At 62.5% G+C, this 26,233-nt stretch overlaps 1 protein-coding gene across 2 annotated transcripts in view; it reads left to right on the top strand.

Annotated features, from left to right (window-relative positions):
* Nucleotides 1–26,233, top strand: part of NOL4L (nucleolar protein 4 like) — a 130,481-nt gene that overhangs the window by 47,622 nt on the left and 56,626 nt on the right. For both annotated transcript variants that reach the window (XM_004612578.3, XM_055138286.1), the window contains exons 2-4: nt 6,338–6,493; nt 11,822–11,933; nt 22,698–22,807. In XM_004612578.3, the coding sequence (XP_004612635.3) occupies nt 6,338–6,493; nt 11,822–11,933; nt 22,698–22,807 (378 nt within the window). The remainder of the gene's footprint in view (nt 1–6,337; nt 6,494–11,821; nt 11,934–22,697; nt 22,808–26,233) is intronic.

Below are 26,233 nucleotides of genomic sequence, written 5' to 3'. Positions count from 1 at the left end.
AGCGCACGCCCCGTGGCTAAGCGTTCAGCGTGTGGGAGGGAACAGAGGGAGGCCGAGAGGATCTGCCAAAGGGTGCCCTGCTGACGTACACATCCACCATGCTGGGAAGGACTCCCAAGTCTGATCAGGATGTGGGGTGCGCCTGCCCTTCCCGTCACATAATCCCCAGTAAGTATCCGAGCAAGTGTGTTGGATTTATACTAATGTTGCCCAATAGGATTCCTTTGTTCCCACCATTAGAGAAATTGGCCTTCATTGAAGAAGAAAATATTAATATATCAGGCCTAGGAGCACAGAGCATGTCTATATTTAATGAGCCAAAGCCAGTTTCCCTACAAGTTACCTCCCTCTATCATGGAGATATTCTAATCAGGAGGTCTCAAAATCTCCCATGCATCGCAGTCATCTGGAGCGGGGTGGGGGGGGTGGGGGTGGGGGACGACTATTAAAACCCCAGCTGTGTCAGAATCAGTCGCCCCGGGTGGGGTCTGAGAACATGCATTTCAGGCTCCCCAGGCAATGCCCAGGCTGGTGGTCTAGGGACCACACGTCGCGGCTCTTGTAACTATTCTGAAACAGGCAGTGTTTCTGTTGACGTTTGTGCCTTTCCTCCTGGCACCCTGGCTTGTAAGCGGACTTTAGGGAAGACAGTGCCCTTGGTGAGAATCAGTAGGTCCATGAATCTTTAAACGCTGCTGCCTGTCTAGTTCTGTTGGCCTGGGTCTGGCCGACTTTTGGAGTTGGCTGGTTCACAAGGATGGAGTATGTTGCCATGGCAATAGTCTTCCCCAGGCAGGAAGCCCCCCCCCACCTCCACGCCAGGTCAGTCGTGCATAGCTGACCTCGTGTTTTCATGGCGTTTCCCCTGGGGGCGCTGCGGGGTTCCATTCCATCACTCCTGGCTGGTCCCCTCAGGATGCTGGGCACCGTCCGGAGGTGGACTCCAGGCCTTCTGGTCCTTTGTCAGTCCAGGGCTCAGCATGCTTAGGGCAGCGGAGCAGATCAAGCTCATTTGGGTACCCAGCAGAAGCGGATGTTGGCAGGGACATCTCTAGGCTGGGGGAAGGTGCTTTCCTCTGCTTTAAATGGCCGCTCCTGGTCACGCTGTGTCAGGCCAGCCTCTCCCCGGGCACGGAGCAGGAAGGCGCTTGCCGGCGTGGATGCAGGGCCTGGCGGCGAGTTCTGGGCACGTGGCTGCCATGGGAGCCCTTTGTTTTCTTCCTTGGGTTCTCCTTGAAGGCCGCGCAGATATCCCGGTGTGCTTCCCTGAGGTGCAGCGCACAGTGTCTTGGTGCCATGGCTCACCAGAGGACAGTTCAAGGTGTGGCTCTGCAGACCAGAGGACGTCCAGGAACCAGGAGTCAGCGTCAGGGCTGGGGCGGACGTCCGTTCTAAAGAAGGAGCTACAGAAAAGGCTCCCCCAGGGAGTTTCTCTGGAATAGTTCTACAGTTGCTTTATTGAGATGGGGGTGAGGTGGGGGTGCACATCCGGTTAGTGCTCCAGGTTGACTCCTAGCTCTGTGCTCAGGAATCACTCCTGGCGGTGCTCGGGGGACCGTAGGGGATGCTGGGGATTGAACCCGGGTCAGCCACGTGCAAGGCAAATGTCTTACCCGCTGTACTGTCACTCGGGTCCCTGATGGTCGCTTTTGAAGTGCAAAGCTGTGAAGTGGCCAGTGTCTGCCTGGGAGGCTGGACAGAGGCAGGCAGAATTCTGCTGTTTAATCAGGTTGGTCAGCTAAAGAAAGTGCATTCCAAGGGTGTATGGGATCGCAGGACATAAGACAATGGATGTCTCCGGGGGTGGGGGGGATTACCAGCAAAAGGGTGGCTACATGCTGTATCCTCAGTGGACGAGAGGGACAGGCAAGGGACCTAGATTCCTAAGTGGAAAACGTCCAGATTCAGCAGATCTCTTCTTTTTTGTTCTTTGGGCCACACCTTGTGGGTGCTGGGAAATACTCGAGGCTCAGTGCTTGGGGGCTGGTCCTCTGTGGTGAATGCAGTACTGGGGATCGAACCGGGGGCTCCTGAAGGCAAAGCCTGCTCTTATCCACTGAGCCGTCTGGGCCCAAACTTTACGTAAAGGAAAAGCAGATTCTGATAAGCGTGTGCAGTGCTCATCCGACCCTCTCTCCTGATTCTTGGACCTTCCACTCATACTTGTTAGGGTACATTTTATAGGTGGGAACATTGAGTTTTCAAAAGGTCAAGGGCCCCCCAAATTCCCTAAGGTTAGGGGTCACTTTCCTTCCCATCTGTCCAAAAGCACTTTCTTCTCAGCAGCTGATTTTTTTTTTTTTTTGCTTTTTGGGTCACACCCGGCAATGCATAGGGGTTACTCCTGGCTCATGCACTCAGGAATTACTCTTGGTGGTGCTCAGGAGACCATATGGGGTGCTGGAAATCTAACCCGGGTTGGCCTCGTGCAAGACAAATGCCCTACCCGCTGTGCTATCGCTCCAGCCCCATCAGCAGCTGATTTTCAATTTTTATTTCTTCCCGCCAAATGGTATCGCCATTCCCAGAAATATCTATGTTGGGGACCAGAGCGACAGTGCAGCAGAGAGGGAGGGCGTTTGCCTTGCATGAGGCTGACCCTGGTTCGACAATTCCACTTTTTTTTTTTTTTTTTTTTTTTTGCTTTTTGGGTCACACCTGGCGATGCACAGGGATTACTCCTGGCTCTGCACTCAGGAATTACTCCTGGCGGTGCTCGGGGGACCATATGGGATGCTGGGAATCGAACCTGGATGGGCAGCGTGTAAGGCAAACTCCCTAACCGCTGTGCTATCGCTCCAGCCCCTGGACAATTCCTTTTTTGACCTGAAACTTTATTTTGTTGGTTTGTTTGTTTCTGGGACACACTCAGAGGTGCTTAGAGCTGACTCCTGACTGCTCGGGAAACATTCCTGGCAATGCTCAGGGGATCATTGTGGTGCTGGGGACTGAACTGGGTTGGTCACAAGCTAAGGAGAGCACCTTCACCCCTGTACTGCCTCTCCAGTCTCTAAATAATTGTTTGAGAAAAGAGGTTTATTCAGTTAAACCCATCATTATGCCACTGGTTTCAGGTGACCAAGGTGTGGAACTATCACTCCATCCTGCTTGATCCAAATCTGTTCTTTTGTTTTTGTTTTGGGCCCACACCAGCTGTGCCCAGGGTTGTCTTCCTACTCCGTGTTTAGGGATCACTCCTGGTGGGGCTTAAAGGATCTTTTGTGGTGGCAGGAATATAACCTGAATTGCCACTTTCTTTCTTCCTTTCTTTCTTTCTTCCTTTCTTTCTTTCTTTCTTTTTGCTTTTTGGGTCACACCCGGTGATGCACAGGGGTTACTCCTGGCTCTGCGCTCAGGAATTACTCCTGGCAGTCTCAGGGGACCATATGGGATGCTGGGATTCGAACCCGGGTCGGCCGCGTGCAAGGCAAACGCCCTGCCCGCTGTGCTATCGCTCCGGCCCCTGAATTGGCCACTTTCAAGGCAAGCGCCTTCACCCCTGAATATCTCTCTGGCCCAAGGGTAAGACTTTAAAAAAAAAAAAGAAAGAAAGAAATACGTAAGGAAAATACATAAATTCTAAGTCTTCATATTGAGAACTTTATTTTTTCTCTCTGGGCTACACCTAGGGGTTCTCAGTCCTCAGGCCACACTCAGAGGTGTTTAGAGCTGACTGCTGGCTCTGCACTCAAGATACTACTCCTGGCAGTGCTCGGGGGACCATATGAGATGCTGGAGATCGAACCTGGGCCAGCCGCGTGCAAGGCAAATGTCCTACCCGCTGTGCTATCGCTCTGGCCCTGAGGACTTTCAAAAATAAGCTCGATACAACTATTTGAACAAGAAATAGAAGCCTGGTCGTATTTTCATTCTAAAGGGCTTGTTTCTGTTTTGATGTTTTCCCACACGAGCCTCTGGTTAGAAGTCTATTTTAACTGACCTGTCACAATATTTTTTCCTATCTGATTCTATCATGGCAATATTTCAGGATCTCCCTAATGTGGGGTAAGTCCGCTAATGAATGAGCTAGTCATAGGTGAGCCTTTCTGGACATCGGGGTTGGGGTAGGGACTTCAGAGCACCCTCAAGACCAGGTAGCAGACTCCTGAGTTTTCTTTTTGTTTTCTTTTTGGGTCACACCTGGCAATGCTCAGGGGTTACTCCTGGCTCTGCACTCAGGAATTACTCCTGGCGGTGCTCGGGGGACCATATGGGATGCTGGGAATCAAACCCGGGTCGGCCGCGTGCAAGGCAAACGCCCTCCCCTCCCCTGCTTTGCTATTGCTCCAGCCCCTCTTTTTGTTTTCTTTTATTTTGGGTGTAGGGCTTACTCTTGCCTCTGTGCTTGGGGAATCCCTCCTGGCCGGGCTGAGGGAACCATACAGGGTGCTGGGGATTGAACTCAGGTCGGCCTCGTGCAAGGGCAAACGCCCTCCCCGCTGTCCTGTCGCTCTGACTCGGAGACACATGAGTTTAGAGGCAAAAAGTCACTGAATTTGGGGGCTCCTCCCAAAAGTGAGGCTGGGCAGGCTGAAGGGCCCGCTGGTTCCGTGGGCGCACGCTGAGGTGCCCTCACTGGAGTGGGTCCCGGCCAGGAAGGAAGCCGGTGGCCCCGAGAGCCAGGAGACTTCCCTGGCAGTCACACGTCCTGCCCGCTCTGGGGTCCCCCTCGCCTCAGATGCCCAGCTGCCTTTCCTACCCACCCTGGTTCTCTGCTTCTCCCCCCACCAGATGAGAACAGATCCTGGTCTCGGGCCCTAATGCCTCAAGCCGTAAGGCAGCGCCGCCCTTCGTGCCCGCACAGCACAGGTGGGGGCCTGCCCCCCGACTCCCTCCTCCACCCCGTGAGGGAGACCAGCACCAGGGGGCACGGCTGCAGTCCCCTTGTCTGAGCCCAGGGCCTGTGAGGTCAGGGACCCCTTCGGCCTGGGGAGCACTGGGCCTCCGGGCCCTGCCTGGCCCCACAGTCCAGGCCACCAGCTCTCGGGGTGGGTCCCCGTCTCTGGCGCCTTCTGGCGGCTGGCCGGCCTGGCTCCAGGTTCTGGGGCTCAGCTGGGGTCCGACAGCTGGCACCCCCCAGAGGACTGGTGTTCTTCAGTGGAGCCCTTTGGGGGGAGCGCTCTCAGAGATTGGTCTCTGAGGAGAAAGCCTGCCTCCCCCCCAAATCAGCTCCCCATACCCACCCCACCCCCACACACAGACTGTGAGTTTTTGTTTAATTTGGGGCCACGCTGGGCGATGCTCAGGGGTTACTCCTGGCACTAGGGAATCGCTCTCGGCGGGTGATGCTCAGGGGACCGCATGGGATGCCGGATGGAACCTGGGTCGGTTGCTTATTGGACACGCTGCCCACCTGCGGTGCTAGTGCAGGGCACTCTGCTCTCTGTCTCTGTCTCAGTGGCGGTGGCTGCTGTGTGCATCCGGCCCAGGGAGCTCCTGCCCCGCAGCCTCCCTGCTCGCTCCCTCCCCCCCTCCCCTGCCTGCTGCCCCGAGGGGCTGGCGCAGAGCTCTCTGCCACTGAAGAACCCCACCTCCCTGCTGGCACCCCTCGTCCAGGCCAGCTGACAGCACTCATGCCCGCCTGAGAAGAGGCTGGGGGAGGAGGGGGACCACGGCCACCTCCGAGTGTCCTCGTGCCTGTCATTCTCCACCACGGGCTCCACATACAAAGAGCTGGGGCAGCCCCGGGCCCTGGCCAGGGTGCTTGGTGGCTGTGGAGCGCGAGGGTGGGGGGGGGAGGCTCTTCTGAAAGGCCGGGGTGAGGCAGCAGTCGCCCAGGTGATGGGAGCCGGCTCCCCAGGGACCCCAGCCCAGACCACAGCGAAAGGTTAGAGCTAATTGGCGCGCTCCTGATGGGCCGCATCTATTTAGCACCCCCCCTCCCCGGGGACTCCGGGGATGGTCTTGGCACAGCGTGTGATTTGAGTCTGGCACAATCTGTCTGAAATTGTGAACATGGGGGCCCTTTGGCGGGTTCTCTCTCTCTCTCCCTCTCTCTCCCTCTCTCTCTCTCCCCCACCCCCCCCGTCTCTCTCTCTCTCACATGTGTGTTTGTGATGGTCGCGCCCTGCCCCTCATGTCCATCAGATTTCCCAGCAGTAACTGTCCAGCGTCGGGTGACTGCCCCCCCTTCCCCCAGGTTCCTCTCTGCGGGTGGGCGAGGGGGGGCTCTCAGCCACCTACCCCAGCCCAACTCACTGTCACCCTCCAGACCTCAGCGGGGGGGGGGGTACAGGAGGCCCTGGGGGAGGGGGTCAGGGAGCATCCCCGTCCCTTCCCCACGGTCTGGCTCCTGCCTCATCCCTGCCGCTAACGCTGCCCGTCCGCCCTGTCGCAGGGGGCAGATGGCCTGTCGGAGCCCGAGGGCGTCTCTCTGAAGCGGGTCGCTGTGGTGGAAGATTTCTTTGACATCATCTACTCGATGCATGTGGAGAGCTCAGCGGAGCCCGGCAAAGCCCCCAAGCACGCCGGGCAGAAGAAAACCTACCGAGCGGTGAGATTTCTGTCTCTTTGCCTCGCTGGCAGCCCCGGGCCTTGGCAGGAGGCCACGGGCTCCGCACATGTTGGGAGCAGAGGGCGGGGCAGGGAGCTGAGGCGTGATGAAACGGCCTGTGGGGACCCAGGGAGGGAGGGGGGCGGGGGGGCAGAGGGCAAGGGCACGGCAGCCAGCCATGGCTCTGGGGCGGTGGGGCGGGTTCTGGGGTCCAGGCACAAAGGAAGAGCAGGTTGAAGGGAAGAGGATGGAGCTGGGGGGGCGGGCAGGAGGAACTCACACTCTTCCTCCCCCCTGCCCCCACCGCCCCCAACCCCTCCCCCATGCCCTGGCAGCCTGCTCCCGCTCCCACTGGGCATGGGGGGAGATGACGGGATGATGGCAGTTGTAGAACAGTCGCTGCCGTGGCATCTGCCCCGTGCCAGGCCTGTCCAGTGCCCGCGGCTTCCTGCGTCCCTCGGGAAGTCTGGACCAGGCTTTCCCCGGGGGCAGTCCGGTCCCCCTCACCCCTCACCCCCACCCACGCACGGGAAGAGGTGCCCAGGGAGCGGTCACTGGTCCATCGGGGCAGGGAGACCGAGAGCAGAACCAGGACAAGAGAAACTGGACGGTGCCCAAGACGAGCCCGGGTGCCCGGGCACACAGCAAAGGCCCCCCCGGGCCCCGAGTTTCAGCCACGGGGGCGCCAGGGGCCGTCATGGAGAGGGCGGCAGGACGCTGGGTAGGTAGGAGGGAGGCAAATGACAGGCTCCTTGGGGCGGGAAAAGGCAGCCACGCTGAGGGCGGGGTGTGGGGCAGAGCCCGGTGCCTGCTTTCTGCCCCCTCCCCTCTATCCCCCTGCAACCTCCCTCACTCACAGCTTGGAGCTGGCTATAGACGCGCATCTGTCCAGGCGAGACGGACCCTTTCCAGCCCTGCTCCCCGGGGCAGTGCTGTGACCCGGGCAGGGGAGAGGGAGCCGGGCCACCTCCTGGGGTCCCTGGGCAGCACCATCCTTGTGGACTCACCTCGGCATGCTGGCCTCCCCCAGCCCTCTCCCCCACCCACACGCTTGGTCTTAGCCAACGCGCGCTGTAGTCGAGGTGGCCGCCATAGGCCTCTGAACCCCCCACACGGCCCTGGTCCGTGGCCTGGGAGGACGATGGCCTTTGCCCTGAACGAGCCCTCAGGGTGTGCCAAGGGGAGCAGGAGAGGGCGGGGAGGGCAGAGCCACCTGCCCCCAGTGACGCTGGGAAAATGGCCGTGGGAGGGGACTTCTGAGGGCACTTGCATGAGGGGGGTCACAGACAACGGGAGAGACCCCCAGGTGGGAGCCCACCTGAGCCCCTCGGTGCAGAGACCCCGTGCATTTTCTCAGCCCTGAATGGGCCTGTGCCAGGCTCTGGGCTCAGCCCTGCGCCACTGTTGGCTCTCAGGAAGGTGGCACGGCTGCGGGCCGGATGCCCATCTCACAGATGAGGAGACTGAGGCTGGGGTGGGGGGCGGAAGCAGCTGGTGCTCAGAGCCAGGCAGCCCATCGGGGGCCACATTCTGCCGCTCGCCAACCCCCCGTGCTCAGCTCAGAGCCTGGGGACTTGCTGTTGCCCAGGCGTGCCTCCCCTGGCCGGGCCTTCCCGGGGGCCCTCCCTGGGTGCTCTGCAGTTTGTGTGCCCTGGCAGGGCAGGGAGGGCCGCTCCCGCCTCGCCCGCGGCCGCCCGCCCGCCTGCCTGTCGCAGCGCTGGGCCAGGCGCTTTGCTCTGCACTCCCTGGCTGCCCGTCCATATGCCCGCCGCGTGCCCCACTTCCCGCTGCCCGGCCTGGAGCTGGCACATGAGTGGCAGCGCGCCAGCTGGGCTGTGCACAGAGCTGGAATTTCAGCAGCAGGGCCAAACCCGAGCGGAGCAGGCCAGGGCCCTCCTGCGGCGGGTGTGAGGCCAAGGGGGCTGCCACCCGCCCTCCTCCCTCGCCTCCCCCCTTCCCTCCTCTTCCCATCTGCCACCCTTCCCCGTTTGAGAGGAGTATGGGGTGGTGCCTACGTGCTTTTGTGCCCCTCTTTTCATCGGCTCCCGTCTACCTCCAGCCAGGTCTGGGCCCTGCCGCCTCTCCCCTGCCCGCAGCCGTGGAGAGAACCCCAGAGGGCGTCCAGCACGCGCGGCCACGGGAGCCCAGCCTGGTGCCCCGCGGTTGGCACCTTTGGCTGAGGGACTCTTGGCCCCATCTCTGTATTTCTCCTACGCCCTGGCACTGCCGGCCCACTCCAGGCTCCAGACACTTGGTGTTCTGACGGGCTCGGGGGCTCCGATGGGCAGTGGTGGCATGGGGGGACACGAGGGGACACCTAGCCCCGTGGGACAAGGACCTTGTTTCCGGCCTTGAGCTTTCTGAAATGGGGTCACGTTGGCAGAGAGACTCGTGCCTGTGTCCCTCTGATGGTGGCGAGACTGAGGCCCCGAGGTTCCCAGGGTGGTCCTGCTGGTATACAAAGCCCCCACTTCCACTCCACACACCTCCCCTAGGGGGCCGGCCCTGGCTTTGGGGACACTGCGGGTTTCGGGCCCACCTCTGAGGCTGCCCTCGGCTTCCTTCCTCTCCGCCAGGGCCCTGGAAGGCGTGATGGAGTTCCGGAGCCCGGATCTGGCGGCCCAGGCCACGGTAGCGGCTGGGCCAGATGTGGTCAGCAGCTGCTCCAGGCCTACGGGAGCTAATCCTCCCACAGGGCGGGGGGCGGGGGAGCTTGTAAAGTGGCGCAAGTCCCCCCAATTGGCTTCATCTGTCTTTGTCGGGCCTGGGAGCGCAGGAGCGAAAAGGGGCCTTGCAAGTCAGCGACTCTGCAAATAGCCTCTGCCCTGGTGGCGGGCGAGATGGCCCGGTTCTCCCGGCAGGGCACCCCCTCCCCAGCCGCGAGCCGGGCAGCTCCCCCTCCAGCCCCCAGGGCCACCTTGGCCGGGGTCTGTTCCCAGAACTGCGCCCGAGGCTCTGAGACCCTCTGGGCCCCTCGTGGCGCGCCCTGCAGACGGCACAGGCTCCTCCTCCTCCCGGGGAGGACCCAGGAGGCACCCGCGAGAGGCCGCTGCCCCGGGCCGCGCTGGCGCTCCTGCGTCCCTGGGGGCCTTTGGGGCCCCCCCCCCCGACCGGCTCTGCGGGGAGCCCTAGCCAGACCACAGGCTGCTCCCCCTTCCCGTGGGCTGCAGGGGCTCCTCGTGCGGCCCCTCCCAGCCTCTGCTTACCCAGGGCCCCTGCAAGGCCAGGACACGCCCACGCCATCTGCCCTGCACCCCGCAGAGCGGCCGGCCTGGGGGCCCCGCCCTCTCAAGCACAGCTCAGTGATCACCCAGCACACCCCCCTGGGCCAGGAGACTGCCCAGCCCCTGGTGGGTAACGAGGTGGCCGCAGCCCCTGCAGAGCCTCAAAGGCATCTCCCGGCCCTGGTCAGTCGCCAGCTGCAGTCCTCTGTGCGGTGTCCTGGCCTCTCCACTCCCGATGCCTCTGGTCCTTCCATCTCCCTGTTCTCCCACTGACCTCTAGTCCCTCCCACCCCAGCCCTTCTCATCCCCCCTAACCCCTCTCATCCCCCCAACCCCTCTCATCCCCCCTAACCCCTCTCATCCCCCCAACCCCTCTCATCTTCCCTCCCATCCCCCACCCTTCTCATCCCCCCAACCCCTCTCATCTTCCCTCCCATCCCCCACCCTTCTCATCCCCCCAACCCCTCTCATCCCCCAACCCCTCCCTAACCACCCTCTCCCATCCCAACCCCTTCCATCCCCTCCCCGCCCTCATCCCATCTATCCTCACCCCTCCCATTCCCCAGCCCTCCCATCCTCTCTAACCCCTCCCATTCCCTAGCCCCTCCCATCCCCTAGCCCCTCCCACCCTAGCCCCTCCCATCCCCTAACCCCTCTCATCTTCTCTAACCCCTCCCATCCCCTAGCCCCTCCCAACCCCTAACCCCTCCCATCTTATTAACCCCTCCCATCTCCTAGCCACTCCCAACCTCTAACCCCTCCCATCTTCTCTAATCCCTCCTACCCCTAGCCCCTCCCATCCCCTAACCCCTCCCATTCCCAATTGCTTCCCCCAACCCCTCCCATCCCCAGACCCCACCATCCCTCTTAACCCCGCCCACCCCTGCCCCCGACCCTCCCAGGACCCTCGAGACTGAAGGGCAGCTGGGACTGGGATGACGACGTCCCCTCCCCATTTCTGGCGGGACAGGGACAGCCCCGTGGCTCGGCCCCCGCTCCCCAGGTGAGGGTTCCAGGCAGGCTGGCCCCGGCGCCTCACTGCCAGAAGCCAGGCGGGGAATTGCAAGGGAGAGCACGGAGCCCCGAGTCATCACGGCGCCCGGCTTCCCTCTGCACGGGCAGCCGCGGGCCCCAGGGGCCCCTGGAGAGCCTCGGACCAGGGGGCAGGGAGCACAGCCTGGGCCCTCTCTGGGCTGCCCGCACCCTGCCCTGCCGCGCCCCGCCCCCCAGCCAGTGCAGAGGGACTGGCCGTCCCTGGACACAGCCCGCTGCCCCCTGTCGGTTGCCCGGAGCCCGCTGCCAACTTTCCCCGCGGGCTGCGAGCGCTGGGCGGAAGGCTGGGGTAATGCTGCCCCTTAGTGGACAGAAGCGGGAGGACTCCGAGCCGGGAAGGGAGAGAACTAGCCACTGGGCAGCCCCAGCCACGGGACATCAGGGCGTGCCCCAGAGCCAGACGGGGCTGGTGTCTCCCCACGCGGTCGGGCCCTTCCCCTTCAGCTTCCCTCCCCTCCCCGCCTCCTCGCTCCCTTTCCCTGCCAACGCCTTTCTCCTCCCCGGCTGGGGGCTGTGCGGCCCGGCTAGGGGCTTTGAGACTGCACTGCCACGGAAGAACTGCAGGACCCCAGGGGACCTCCCGGGGAGTATATAGGTCCCCAGAGAGTCTCTTTCTACCCCCAACCCCCTCCCACACCCAGCCCCTGGAAATGGCCCAGAGAACCCAGTGTCCCTCCCCAGGCCCCGGCGCGGGGCAGTTTATCTGCAGGGTTCTGGGTTATCCGTCTCCAAGAGGGGAGGTGGTTGCTCCCGCCCCAGAGCTGGTGAGGAACACATTTTTCAGGATTCAGGGCCATATTGCTCTCAAACAGAGGTTAAAAACCAGAAGGTGGAAAAGGCTTGGCTCTGCCCTTTTTTTTTTTTTTATTGCCCCTGCATGCAAAAATCTGGAAGCTGGCACTTTCACACCCCAAGAACAGAGCTGACTGGTTTCCTGGCTCCTGGGGTCCCCCAGGACCTTCCTGCCACCACGGGGCACTCGGTTCTGCCCTTGGTGACCGGGTGGCCTCCTGGCAGAGCCACATGACACGCGCACCTCCTCCGCCCGCAGATCGCAGAGACCTACGCCTTCCTCCCACGAGAGGCCGTGACCCGGTTCCTGATGAGCTGCACGGAATGTCAGAAGAGGATGCACTTCAACTCCAACGGCCTGGAGCCCAAAGGTAGGGGCTGTGCGGGAGGGCCGCCCCCGCCACAGACAGCCTCCCCAGGGTGGCCCGGAGTCTCTCTCCAGGGTGGTGGGAGTGGTGTGGTGTGGCGTGGCGGTGGGAGTAGGAGGGACTGTGGTTTTTTTTTTTTTCCTTTCTGGGTCACACTCGGCGATGCACAGGGGTTACTCCTGGCTCCGCACTTGGGATTACCCCTGGTGGTGCTCAGGGGACCATATGGGATGCTGGGAATCGAACCCGGGTTGGCCGCATGCAAGGCAAATGCCCTACCCGCTGTGCTATTGCTCCAGCCCAGGAGGAATTGTGTTTTGAGGTGTCAGCGCTCGTTCAGACGCCAAGGGCGCAGGGAGGGGAGATAGTGCGTCTGCTCTCGTGCCCGCTTGCACGCAGGGGCCGCGGGTGAGGGCCCCAGCCCTGCCTCGGTCCCCTCAGCCCAGCGCCTCCGCCCGTCAGCCCTGGGCACGGAGTTGGAAGTAGTCCCTGAGCACTGCAGGGTGTGACTTCAAAAAAAAGAAAAAAATAAGAGAAAGACTGAAACTGACCGAATATTCCCTCTGCCCTGGGACCGGAGGGACAGTACAGCAGGTGGGATGCTTGCCCCCCGCCCGCCTCCCGCCAGTCCCAGAGAAGAAGGATCCCCTGTGAGGCCAGAGCAGAGCAGTAGTACAGGGGCAGGGGCCTTGCCGGCTACCCCATAGTGTCCCCCGAGCCCTGCAGGAGTGACCCCTGGGCTCAGAACCAAGAGGAAGCCCTGAGTGTCGCCAGGCGCAGCCCCCAAATAAAACAAATAGAAAAGACTGGACCCTGAATACAGAGCCAGGAGTCGCCCCAGACTGCCCCAAACAAGTGAAAGACATTACCCCCCCTCCAGAGTCCAGGCTGGCCCCCCTCCAACCCCCCCTTCAGAGTCCAGGCTGGCCCACCCTTCCACCCCCCACCTCCAGAGTCCAGGCTGGCCCCCCTCCAACCCCCCCTTCAGAGTCCAGGCTGGCCCGCCCTTCCACCCCCCACCTCCAGAGTCCAGGCTGGCCCCCCTCCACTCCCCCCCTTCAGAGTCCAGGCTGGCCCGCCCCTCCACCCCCCACCTCCAGAGTCCAGGCTGGCCCCCCTCCAACCCCCCCTTCAGAGTCCAGGCTGGCCCACCCTTCCACCCCCCACCTCCAGAGTCCAGGCTGGCCCCCCTCCACCCCCCCCCTTCAGAGTCCAGGCTGGCCCGCCCCTCCACCCCCCACCTCCAGAGTCCAGGCTGGCCCCCCTCCACCCCCCCTTCAGAGTCCAGGCTGGCCCGCCCCTCCACCCCCCACCTTCAGAGTCCAGGCTGGCCCGCCCCTCCACCCCACGCCCATCCTCTGGCTCTTGCTTGCTTTCTATTCTGGTCTCTGACCCCTCAGGAGCGCCCCTTGCCCCCTGAGCCCTCCCTCTTGTGACCACATGGGTCCCCCACTAAGTGTCATTTGCCCCCTATAGATCTACCCAGCAGGTCGAAAGGAATCGCTTGGAAATTAGAATCCCAGAGCTGGGCCAGGGCTGGGGGCGTGTTGGTTCTTGGGGAGTTGGGGAGCGGGGACTGGGCCCCATCGCTGCTCTGTGTGACCCCCTAGCACCGCCCCGTAGAGCCGCAAGTTCCTCCGAAAGAGATGAGTAAGAATGAAATACCTAGAGCCCTTGTGACAACCCGGGCTGGCCCTCAGGCCTCTGTCCACGCTGTCCAGCTCTGCCCCGGGGGGAGGCGGCCATCCCACGCCCACCCTCTCCAGCCTGCGTCTCCCCAGAGGTCCCCGCTGGCGGGAGGCTCTGACACAGGGCCGCTAGGTTCGCTGGGTGGGTGACCACAGTGCTCTGGGGAGCAGTGGCCATTCGGCCAGTCGGACTTGCTTGGAGGTTTCTCCTGGGCCCACGCCTCCTGAGGTGGAGTCTGGGTTTTCCCCAACTCCCTGCACTGCTGTGCCAGGCCCCTCCCCCCACCCCCTCCCCCTTTCTCTCCCCTCCTCTCTCCCTCTCTCCCTCTCTCTTTATCTCTCTCTCTCTCTCCACCCCCCTCTTTTCATTTCTGGCAATGCTCAGGGGTTATTTCTGGTGGTGCTGGAGGGGGGAGCCATGTGGGATGCCGGGGATTGAACCCGCATCAGCTGCGTGCAAGGCAAGCGCCCTCCCCGCTATGCTATGGCTCTTGCCCCTGGTACCAGGCTTCTTGGGTGGTGCCAGAACCACCCCCACCAGAGGGAGGGAGGGAGGAGCAGCCAGGAAGCCCAAGGAGGTGGTCCCAAAGGAGTCAGCGCCACAGCCCCCAGCCTGCCTCCTCTTGGCCCCCTGGGTGACTGGGCACCTGCTGACCCAATGAGTCCAGAGGCCGTCCTGCCCACAGCGACCGGTTGGCTGTCCTCGGGGGAATCTTGAGTAGATTCCGAGCTGCCCCTGGGACAAGGAAGAACCCAGCTGCCCCACTCTTGGGCGCTAGGCTCAGAGCTGAGATCCCCTCACTGGCCCCTGCCCTGGCCCGGGCCCGAGTTGCTGTCCCCCTCCCTCTGGCAGGTTCGGGATGACAGAGGGACCAGGGCAGCTCTGTGCCCCAGAGGCACATGTCCCAGTGGCCGTGCCTGGTCCCTTCCCCACCCATCAGCCTGTCCCCTCCTGTTCTGTCTTCCTTGTTTCCATAGCAACGGTGGGTGGGGGAGTCAGCTTCAGAGCCGCCTGCCTGGGGGAACGGAGGCAAGGCCAAGAGGGGCCAGGGTGGGGGGCTTCTCTGGGTCGTCTGCCTGCTGTTCTGCTGTCTTGCTCGCCCCCCCGCCCCTTCTGGCATGAAGGACGTTTCTCACCTCCCCCTCCTGGCCCGGAGGAGCCAGGTCTCCCCTCCTCCCCCTCGGCCCTGGTGGGCGGATGCCAGGCAGGGCAGTGGCCCATTTCTTCTGTGTCCTGCCCCCACCGTGCCCCCACCCTCCCCAGGAAGGGGTGGGAAGAGGAGCAGGGGAGGGAGGCGGCCAGGAGAGAGCCGGGCGGTAGCTGCCTAGAATATAAACCAGCCCAGGCGTTAGGATCCTCCGGGGGCAGCTCAGAGCCGGCCCAGGGCAGGGGTGCGGAGGCAAAGCCCCCAGGGAGCAGGAGGCCTGGGGGTGCCGCCCCGCAAGCTGGGGTGGGGGTGCTGGAGTGGGCTGGAGTGGTCTCGCCGCGCATCCCCTGCTCCAAGGCAGCGCCCCCCAACCTAAATGCCCCTTGCTCTACAGCTTGGGGGTGCTGGGGCGGGGCGGGGTGGGGACGTGCTCATTGGCTTGGCCAGGCTCCCCCGAGGGTCTCCGAGGCACCATGGGCACCCCTGGGAACTGCAGGGAGGGGGCCTCCTCGGATGGCTGCCCCAGAGACAAGAGCACGTCTGTCTGTCTGTCTGTCTGCCTGCCTCCCACACACCCCCGGGCCAGCACCCCGCGGCCACGCCTGTCTGGAGCGAAGGAAGGCTGGCTGGAGGGAGCTCGCTTGGCAGGCTCTCCACCGGGTGCGGTCCGGCACCCCTTACGCCCCCAGAGTCCACCGGGAGAGATTCCTGAGCACCACCAGGTGTAACCCAGAGACAAGCACACCGACAAAAAGCACAGGGCAGTCAGAGGAAGGGCCCTGGGGCGGAGGGAGAGCGCGGGGTTAAGGCACTGGCCTTGCACCACGCTGACCTGGCTTCCACCCCCCCCCCCCCGCCCCACATGTGGTCCCCGAGCCCTGCCAGAAGTGACCCCTGAGCATAGGGCCAGCAGTAAGCCCCCACCCCCCCGTCCACGACTGGCCCCCAAGCCAAAAATTTTTTAAACAATAGAAAAATGAAAGGAAAGAAAAGGTTTGATTTGGGGAGGCTGCCGGCGGAAGCCCGAGAGACTGCGGTGAGCCCCCTGGCCAGCTGCAGGCGGAGATGCTGTCACAGGGCCACGCCCAGCTGCACACTGCTTGCAGCACAACGGCCAGCCCGCCCCCTCCCTCTCCCACAGCCTGCCTGGGACAGGCCCAGGGTCCTGCCCTGGAGGGTGGGTGGGCCGGGCACTGGGCTCAGGGCGGAAACTCCTGAGGTGCCATGGGGAGAAGGGTCCGCCTCCTGGCCTCATGCTAGGCAGAAACGGCAAAGGCAAAGCCACCCCCCCCCCCCCCGGCCCCCAAGGTCTGTCCCCTGCAGCGCGTGGGCACTCTCCCGAGTCCTCCCCCGGCACAATGAAGGAGGCCCCAGAAGGGACATTCCAGGGCCTCTTCCCTGCCCTGAGCCCACTGTGTCCTGGCCCTGCCCGGCTCTTGGGGAATGTGGCCTCGGTGGGGAGGGGTCTGCTTTCCCCACGCAGCTGTTTAGGAGGAGTTAGTTAGGGGGTGGCTTGGTCGCCCTCCGCAGTCCCCTCTGCAGTGACAGCTGCTGACCCCTGTGTTGGTGCCCCTTCCCCACCCCTCCCCCATGTGGCCCCTCCCCCTTCCCTCTGCTGGCAGCTCACGGGCCTGACCTCCCTGTGCCCCCTCCCTGCTGCAGGGCTGGGGGACTGCAGAGTCCTGGGTGCAGCACCGGGGACGGTGGTTGGGGGGTCTTGCTCTCCTCGGTGCTCTCCTGGCCTTGCCCCCAGTGCCGATCGCCAGGGCTGTGCACCTGGACGGGGCAGCTCTCCCACCTGCGTCCCCCGCACGCGTCTGTGTTCCCCAGAGTCTCCCCAGACTCACCTCCCCGGGGAAAGCGCTTTTCCCATCCCCCCCCCCGCCTGGGATCTGCCTCCAAAGCCGGGCTTCCTGGCTGGACGGCTGGACTCCCCCGGCCCAGGCGGCCTTCTGCTCTGACCCTGCCTGCTGACCCCCGAAGCTCCCTGCAAGCGGGACCCAAGAATCATCCCACTGTCACCCATGCTGACCACATAAGCGCCCGGGAATGGCCACCTCCAGGATCTCAGCCCCAGCGGGCCCCGGCGGGCCCCCCACCCCGACCTGGGTGGAGATGTGTACTGTGTACTGTGTATGTGTACTGTGGGCCTGCCACCTCGCCCACCCCGGCGCCGCCTCCCCCGGGCACAGCTCGGCCCGGGCAGGCTCTGCAGCACCAACGCATCCCCACTTCCCTCTCTGACACCCGGCACCTCGGCTGGTCTCACTCAGCTTTCCTTGGCAATGAAGGGTCGAGGGCCGAAGAAGTGACTCACTGGGCTGAGCCCTCGGTTTGCGTGTAGCAGGCCAGGGTCCCGTACCTGGCACCGCATGGTCCCCCTGTGAACACAGCAAAAAAAAAAACAAAAGCGTTGAGCTGTTTGGGGCGCGGGGGGCGGGGATTTCTGCTCATGCCAGCCCCCTGCTGGGTTACTTGGTCACTCTGAACTCGCTGGTGGCATCAGGCTATCTGTGACCGGAGCGTGGCCACTCTGTGCTGACCCCCATCCTGCCAGCCCGCCTGCCCAGAGCCCAGGAGGGCACGTCTGTCTTCCCGGTCTCTGCGTTCCCTGCTCCCCGGTGCCCACTGGCCCCTGCTCCTTCCCTCCTTCCTGCTGTGCCACTTCATCATCTCTAGATGGGGGGGGGCTCCCCAGGGATGAACCATCCTTCCTGAGGGCCGTGGGAGAGGCCCCCCCCACACCCCGCTCCGACGCGCACACACTCCTTCCCAGCTCATTCCTTCCCATCCAAATCCCCTCCCCATTAAGGGCCCATCTCCCGGACAGAAACTCAGTCCTGGAACTGCAGAATCCAGCGTGGCAGGGCACGCCGACCTCGAATGTGTGTGTGTGGCTGCACCACACCGGTGTCCACCTGTGTGTGCAGGCACTCAGGATGCCCAACTGCCCCCAGAGGACTGTGCACCGCCCCCTCCGAGCCGTCTTGGCTCGCCCTGGTTAGAGAGCTGCAGTGGTTTAGAGTCTGTGGCAATGCTGGGGGCCCCTCTCGTGTGCCCGCCCATTCCCAGCCACTCTTATTTGCTTCTCTTTTTTTTTCTTACATTTTTGAGGGGGTGGTGGGGAATGGTTTGGCTACACCCAGAGCTGCTTACTCTGGGCTCAGTGCTCAGGGACCTCTCCTGGTGGGCTTAGGGGACCGTGTGCGGTGCTGGGGATGAAACCCAGGTCGGCCTCATGCCAACACCTCTCCCGAGGTCCCGGCCTCCGCTCTCCTTCCTTGCTGGAGTCCCAGCCGTGACAGGCTGTCTGGAGCCGACCTTCTCAGCAGCTGTGCCCCCTGGGGTCCCCCGGGCAGAGTCACCGCCACGCCCAGGAAGTCCCCTGTGCCCGTGTGAGGGGGCCTCTGTGGGTGGGGGAAGTCCCTCTCCGGAGCCAGCCTTGTGCCAGACAACCCCAGCGTTTGAGGAAACGAAACAGCCCTGGCTCGGTCTGGACTCAGAGTCTGAACACAGGACTGTGGTTCTCTTTCTGGTTGGGGACTTTGTGTGTTTGTTTGCTTTGTTTCGGGGCCTCACCTGTCAGTGCTCAGGGCTTCCTCCTGGCTCTGCACTCAGGAATTACTCCTGGCGGTACCCAGAAGGCCACATGGGGTGCTGGGGACGGAACCCTGGTCACCCACATGCAAGGCAAGCGCCCTCCCCGCTGTACTGTGGCTCCGGCTTGACCGTGGGTCTTCTGAGAGACCCTCCCAGCCAGTCCCGTAGATCTGGGTGGGGAGTCAGGCCCCCACATATCCCTGAGCTCAGAAGGGGCGTCTGAGAGGAGGGCACAAGTAGGCAAACAAGTGTACTTTGGCTTCCCCCCGCAGCCGTAGCATCAGTGCTAACGGGGCTGGTGTGTATCGTTGTCAGGGGGGCCCTTTCCCACTGCAGACGAGGGAAGACTTCTCCTCTAAAGACAAACCGAGGCTCCCAAGGGGGGTGCCTGCGGCCTGCTCGACAGCACTGTGGGTAAGGCGCTTGCTTGCCTGAACACGGCCCAACCAGGCTCCATCCCGGGCATCCCATATGGTGCCTAAGTATGACCAGGAGTAATTTCTGAGTGCAGAGCCAGGAGTAATCCCTGAGCATCGCTAGGTGTGACCTCCCCCAAAACACCAGCCAGGGGCTGGAGCGATAGCATATCTGGTAGGGCGTTTGCCTTGCACCCGGCTGACCAGGGTTCGATCCCCGGCATCCCATACGGTCCCCCAAGCACTTTTAGGAGTCATTCCTGAGTGCAGAGCCAGGAGTGACCTCTGAGCATTCCTGGGTGTGACCCCAAAAAACCTCCCCAAAATACCTAATTGATTAATTAATTAAAACCGAGAGGACGGGGGGGAGGTGCATGTATATATCTGACCCTGGTTGTGCTCTGTGTCATCACATATGGTCCCCTCCGAGAAACTTTCATTTTCATGAATTGGGTGTGTGTGTCGGGGGATCCCAGAATTGAACTCAGAACCTCAGACAAGCAAGGGCTGCCTCCTGGCTCTGCACTCAGGAATCGATCCTGGCGGGACTCGGAAGATCATATGAGATTCCGGGGCTGGAACCCTGGTTGGCCGTGTGCAAGGCACTCAAGGGTGAGCCCCACCATCGGGGCGGGAGGGTGGGCCACACCCAGCAGTGCGTGGGGGTCACTCTCAGCAATAATTGGGGATCAAACCAGGGTCAGCACGTGAAAGGCCAGTGCCTTCACCCCCCTGTTGTCTGTCTGAACTCACCCCATTTTGATGATCGAGAGATCAGTTCGGCCGCACAAATGCTGTTCACGCCGATCAACTGTCACCACTGCTGAGCCCCAGACAGATTTATGTGCCCCAGGACACAGCAAGTTCCCAGGGCTGCCCCGACCCCAGGAGCCTCTGTTCTGCTTTCTGGCTGCAGGTACCTGCCTCCTCTAGCTGGGCCTGGAGTCACCCACTCTTTGTCCTGTGGCGTCTGCCTGCTCACAACCTTCGTCATGCTTTCCCAGACTCCTATAGCCTCTCCGACCCGAGCTGCAGGTTTCACCTCTGTCCTCCTCCGCCAGTCCCTTCCCCCTCAGTCCTGGGCACCATGAGAGTGGGCAGACATCAGCTGGTCGGGGCGTGGCTCCCTCTTCTGCGCCCACGAATAGGAGAAAGCAGTGGGCGTCTCTCCCCACCGCAGCTGCCTCTGCAGAAGGCCATTGGCCAGAGATTTGGGGAATCACTGAATGTTCCCACCCTTTGACCCATGAGATTCACTTCTTGGAATCTGTCGGCTGTAACAGAAAGGATCAGAGACCTGGACTGGTACCTGTGCACCGAGGTGTTCCCTGCAGCGTTCTTTATAGCATGCCCCCAGTAATTAGAAGCCACCTTGGTAGCCAATAAGGAAATTATTTAGGTAAGCTATGATAATATAGCACCTGGTTATAAACACTGTGTTGGCAGGGCAAAGCAGGGTTTAAAATGTTCTGTATTGGGGGTGTGCAGGGGCATACCAGCAATTTTCTGGGGCTCTTCCGTGCTGGGGAATCACACCAGGACCTCTCAGATGGGGCATGTGCTCTGCCCCTTAAGCCACATCCCCAACCCCCCAAAACAAGATTGTTTTTGACGGTACCTATTGTACAATGTTAAGAGGGGGGGAAACAGATTCTGGTTCTCTGTATGCATTATGATATCCAGCATGTGAAGAGAAATCACAGGGAAAAATAAACAGAAGCATATGCCAAGCTGCATGGTGCAATTACCCCCTTTTTTTTTTTTAACATCTTTCTACATTGCAAATATGCTACAAAAAGAACACGAGTTACTTTGATCTTCAGGACAACAAAGCAATAAATGGGAGGAACAGTGCGCCTCTCAGGATGACTAAGGAGGAGCCAGAGCTGGGGGAGGGACGACTGGAGGCTTTCCTCAAACCTGGGAGCCGTGTGCACCTCAGGGCGCTGTGGTGGCATGGCTCGGCAGGGCTGCTCCCCTGGGAGGGGCTGCCACCTTCCAGGATTGGAACCCCGACATCACCCCAGCTGAGGGAGCACGGCGGGAAGTGGGGAGGATCACAGCAGAGAGAGGCTGTGGAAGGAGACGCCTGTGAAGACAAGGCACCCCTGAGACCCAGACATAGACCCCAGACCCAAACCCCAGACCCAGACCCCAGACCCAGACCCCAGACACAGACCCCAGACCCCAGACAGGGACCCCAGACCCCAGACAGGGACCCCAGACAGGGACCCCAGACACAGACCCCAGACCCCAGACACAGACCCCAGACCCCAGACACAGACCCCAGACCCAGACACAGACCCCAGACACAGACCCTAGACCCCAGACACAGACCCTAGACCCCAGACACAGACCCCAGACCCAGACACAGACCCCAGACACAGACCCTAGACCCCAGACACAGACCCCAGACACAGACCCCAGACACAGACCCCAGACACAGACCCTAGACCCCAGACACAGACCCCAGACACAGACCCTAGACCCCAAACCCAGACCCCAGACCCCAGACCCCAGACACAGACCCCAGACACAGACCCCAGACCCCAGACACAGACCCCAGACACAGACCCCAGACCCCAGGCCCCAGATACAGACCCCAGACCCAGACACAGACCCCAGACACAGACCCCAGACCCCAGACACAGACCCTAGACCCCAGACACAGACCCCAGACACAGACCCTAGACCCCAAACCCAGACCCCAGACCCCAGACCCCAGATACAGACCCCAGACCCAGACACAGACCCCAGACACAGACCCCAGGCCCCAGACATAGACCCCAGAACCCAAACCCCAGACCCCAGACACAGACCCCAGACCCCAGACACAGACCTCAGACATAGACCCCAGACCCAGACCCCAGACCCAAACATACCCCAGACCTTCACACCCTCAGACCCCAGACCCCAGACCCCAGACACAGACCCCAGACCCCAGACACAGACCCCAGACCCCAGACCCAGGCCCCAGACCCCAGACACAGACCCCAGACCCAGACCCCAGACCTTCACACCCTCAGACCCCAGACCCCAGACCCCAGACTCTCAGACCTTCAGACCCACCCCCCCTCCACACACACACACTTTTGTCATTTTTTTGGCTCACAGCTGATGGTGCTCAGGGCTTATTCCTGACTCTGTCAGTGCCCAGGGATCACTCCCGGCAGTGCTAGGGACCCCAGGGGTGCAGGGACTGAACCCGGGTAGGCTGTGGCCAGGCAAGCATCTTAACCCCTATACCATCATTCCGGGCTCCTCTTCCTCCCACCCCCCAAAGAAGCCCCAGTGTTCTGAGTCTTTTTTTTTTCTTTTTGGGTCACACCCGACAATGCACAGGGGTCACTCCTGGCTCTGCACTCAGGAATTACCCCTGGCGGTGCTCAGGGGACCATATGGGATGCTGGGAATCGACCCTGGGTCGGCCGCGTGCAAGACAAACGCCCTACCCGCTGTGCTATCACTCCAGCCCCATGTCCTGAGTCTTAAAATGGGGAAACCTCTTAGGACACTGGCTGGACGGGGTGGCTGGTGGGTGGCCTGAGCCGTCTCTAACCCCACGTGTCCCCGCGCGCGAGCTCCGAGGAGGGTCTTCCTCCACAGCTCTGTGCTGGGTACTCCAGGTGTGACCCCCGAACCAGAAATCCACCACTGTTCCCTCACTGAGAACTCTAGAGAGGGGGATTCACCCAGGCGAGATAAGGTCCTGGGGCCCCTGGCTGTCTCGTCCACCTCATCCCCCACCCCCACCCCCGGGCAGAGATGGGACTATCCGTCCACGGGCGTGTGTGGCCTCCTGGCCAGGCTGCCCGAGGCGAGGCCCGCTGAGTCCTATGTGTGGATCCCTCCGGGTCGGGGGGGGACCCCCCACGGCTCCCACTGAAGGAAACTCCCTTTTGCTCTCTCCGCCAGAAAACGAGCCCACCTCTCCTCTGGTCTCGGGGATCATCGACTACAACATGCCCCTCACCTCCACCTACCTGAAGCAGATGAAGTTGCGCGTGATGAATTCCCAGGAGCAGGTAAGGCGCCCCCAGCCCAGACCCCTCACCCCACCTGGAGGCGCTGCCCTGACTTGCCTGGATGCAGCCCACCCTTTCCCAGCCTGCTCCCCCCCCCCCCGTGTAAACAGCCTGGAAACCAAAGAGGCCCTTACCTGGCTCTCTGGGCGGCAGGCGGGAAGGAGCATGTCCTGGTGGAGGGTCTGCGGGGCCCGGGGGGCGGCAGAGGGAACCCGCCTTCACTCTGCCACCGCCTCGTTTGCCCTTTGTCACTAGCTTCCTTCTCCTCCACCCCGCCAGGTGAGAGAGAGGGTGGACCAGGATGCCTGCTTGTGGCCGCTATGGCTCCTGGGGCCCAGGGGGTCTAGGAGGATGGGCCTCCAGGGTCGCCCAGGCCAGATAAGGCTCTGGACGCCGCCCCCCCCGCCCCGGCTGACCAAGAGCCCCAGGTGGGGTTTCCAAAACCATGGAAACAGGTTTTGAAGAGAAACCCCAGCCCTTCCTGCTCCCCCGCTGCCCTCTGTCCGGCCCTTCGCAGAGCAGAGCAGAGCCTGCTGGGCTCCCCTGCCCTCCAGTTCCACGTGGCCACTCAGTCACCCCATCTCAACACCACCCTCCTGCCCCAAAGTCCTTGGAGGATCTATGGGTTGTCTTTGGCTTATAGCTCAGGGTTCCTCCTGGGCTCTGCACTCAGGAATTACTCCTGGCAGGGCTTAGGGGGACCATATGGGACGCCGGGGATCGAACCTGGGTCGGTTGCGTGCAGATGGCCTCCCCGCTGGACTAGCACTTGGCCCTCCTTGGGAAATCGGTGTTCCTGGAAGTGGGTTCTCTCTCTCCCCGGCTTGCAAGCGTGCCGGTCTCCCAGGCCAGTGACCCTCCGGCGTTCTGTGTTCATCGTTGCTTTCTGCCCGAGCAAGGCGGCAGGGGTGGGCGCTGCTGGAAGGTAGACGCGCCTCAGACGTGCCGAGTTCAGTCCCGGGAGTGTTTCGCGCTTGCCGGGAAACCTTTCACTGTTGCCAGAGTTTTGCCGCCCCTGTGTCGGGTGAGGCTGGTCTCGGCTGCCCCCTGGCCACCCCCACCCCCCCCATGAGCGAGTGTGCCGGGAACCTCAGTGCCAGGAGAGGCCATTGCAGGTGTGGCGGGAGCGTCCGGAGCCGCATGTGAGGGTCTGAGCTGGGTGGTGTGGACAGACCCGCACTGCCCTGGGGTGGGCGGAAGAGATGGGGCTCCCCAGCCCTGGCTTTGCTGTAGCGGGGGCCTCCGGGGGGCCGGTGTCTGTCCCTGAGGAACGTCATCCCTCACGTCAGAAACCCGGACCAGGAGGGTGGGAACGTCACTGGAGGGTGTGGCTTTTGTCTGTCATTGTCACCATCCCGCCAAAGCACCGCCCTCCCCGCAGCCCCCCCCAGCACCCTTTGCAGATTCGGTGGCTCGGTGTGAGGACTCCTCGGACCCCCCCCCCAGGAGGAGGGGGTCAGAGGCCTGGCTGTCACTCGCCCCCTGCTTCTCACGTTCTCATTACGGCTCTGGCCCTGAAGGGTAAAGGTCGAAGGCGTGGGCACTGCCCCTACCTCTGCTTTCCTGCCAAACGGTCTTGCCTCCATCCAGGTCACCCCAGATCCTGTCTTGGCTCGGGGGGAGCCCAAGCCATGGTCTCTCATCCCCGGAGCCGTCGTGGGGCGCCAGGTCCTTTCTGCCCTCGGAGGGCCAGGCTCAGGAGGTGAGGCTTCCCACAGACGCCCCCGCCAGCTCATTCCTCATTCTGTGGCTTTGTTTTTTTTTGGTTCGCTGGGGGATTTGTCCCCTCTCGGTGGTGCCCGGGGCTTCCTCCTGACTCTGTGCTCGGGAACCCCTCCTTCTGGAGCTCGGAGGACCGTACGTGGTGTCAGGGACAGAACCAGGGTCGGCCACGTGCAGGACATGTGCCGCGGCCCCGCACCGTCTCCCCGAGCCTCCCAGTTCTTCTTCCGGTCCACGGAGAAACTGACCATAGCGAGATTCCCTCGGCCCCAGCTCCGGGCAGGCGGCTTGAAACGGCCGAAGAGGAGCCTGTCCTCAGGCGTGAAGGCGGTGCCCAGGCGCCAGTTGGCGGAGGGGGGTGAAGTGGCGTTGAGGAGGGCTGACGCACAGTCCAAGGAGGTGGACCCCCGCATGGGAAGCCTGAGCTGAGGTGGAGGTCTCAAGGGGGACATTGCGCTGGCCAGAGGGAACTGACCCCTGGCTCCCGGGCCCTAATGGCTGATGAGCGGCTTAGAGAGCGAGTTCTGGTGCTGAAAGCGGCGGGGGTGGGGCGGGGGCTCTGAGTGTCTGGGGGCCGGGGAGCAGAGCTGGGTGGGAGAGCTGCATCTTCACCGTCCCCCGCCACCCTGAAAGGCGCAGATGTCCTCCTGTGTGCTGGCACCCCTGCCCCCGTCGCGGGGGGCTCACCGGGAATGGAAACCTCGCCGTCCACGAGCTGTTTTCCCGCAGCCTCCAGGAAGGGCCAAGGAAGGAGCCTGCATGGCTTCTTTGCCCTGAGTTGGAAGTAACACTAGCAATACTAAATTAGCAGCTTCTCTCCTGGGCAGCAAAGTCAGTGCAGGACCCGCCCCTCTCCCCCCAACCCTAGGGCACATGAAGGGTCTGGCAGATGGCCCCGAGACCCCCCAGGGCCCCCAGAACCCACCCAGCTGCTGTGTCGTGCCTCCAGCTTCACTCGGCCCCAGAGAGCCGGCAGGACTCAGCCCCGTGGCCTCTTGCAGGCGCCGGGGAAACACCCACTGCGGGAGGGAGGGACCGCATGGCGGAGAAAGGACAGAAAGGACGGTCCATTCCTGCCACCAGCGCCTCAGGGGGAGGAGAACCCCCATCACTCAGGAGACATTCCACTCACTGCCTGGAGCGACCGACCAACAGGTGTGGGGGGGGCTCCCGTGTGGGCAGGACCCCCGGGGTGCCCCATGGAGTCTGATGAGGCTTCTCTGCAGAGGGCTCTGGGAATATGAAAATGCAAGCGCCAGGTTCACACAAAGAGGAAAAAAAAATCCCTCTTGAGGCCTGACTCAGTACAGCCAGTATTTACAGTAGCCTCGAGACGCAGAGCAGGGGCCGTAGAGGGGGCAGCGGGGAAGGTGCTGGCTGACACCAGCTTGACCCCCTGCACTGCCTCAAGTGGCCCCTGAGCACAGAGCCAGGAGTAATCCCTGAGCACAGCTGGGTGTGGCCCCACAACAGAGAGAGGGGGGGGATAGAGGGGGGGACGCTCAGGCAAGCAGGGCCGAGTCTGCCCTCCCGCCCAGCTCTCAGGAGCACAAGAGTGAAGCAAGGACAACCAAAACCAGCACTGCAGGCCTTTGGCCAGGCTGCAGGATAGTCAGAGGAGGGGCAGGCACATCGGGCGCCTGCTCAGGGGGCGCCTGTCCTGGGCCCGCTCTGCCCCCCGCCCTGGCTGTGTTGTGCAAAGGC

The sequence above is a fragment of the Sorex araneus genome, chromosome 5 (genome assembly GCF_027595985.1).
Source record: "Sorex araneus isolate mSorAra2 chromosome 5, mSorAra2.pri, whole genome shotgun sequence".
Classification (NCBI taxonomy): Eukaryota; Metazoa; Chordata; class Mammalia; order Eulipotyphla; family Soricidae; genus Sorex; species Sorex araneus.
Note: the sequence above shows the minus strand (reverse complement) of the source record. Positions and strands in the feature narration are given on the sequence as shown.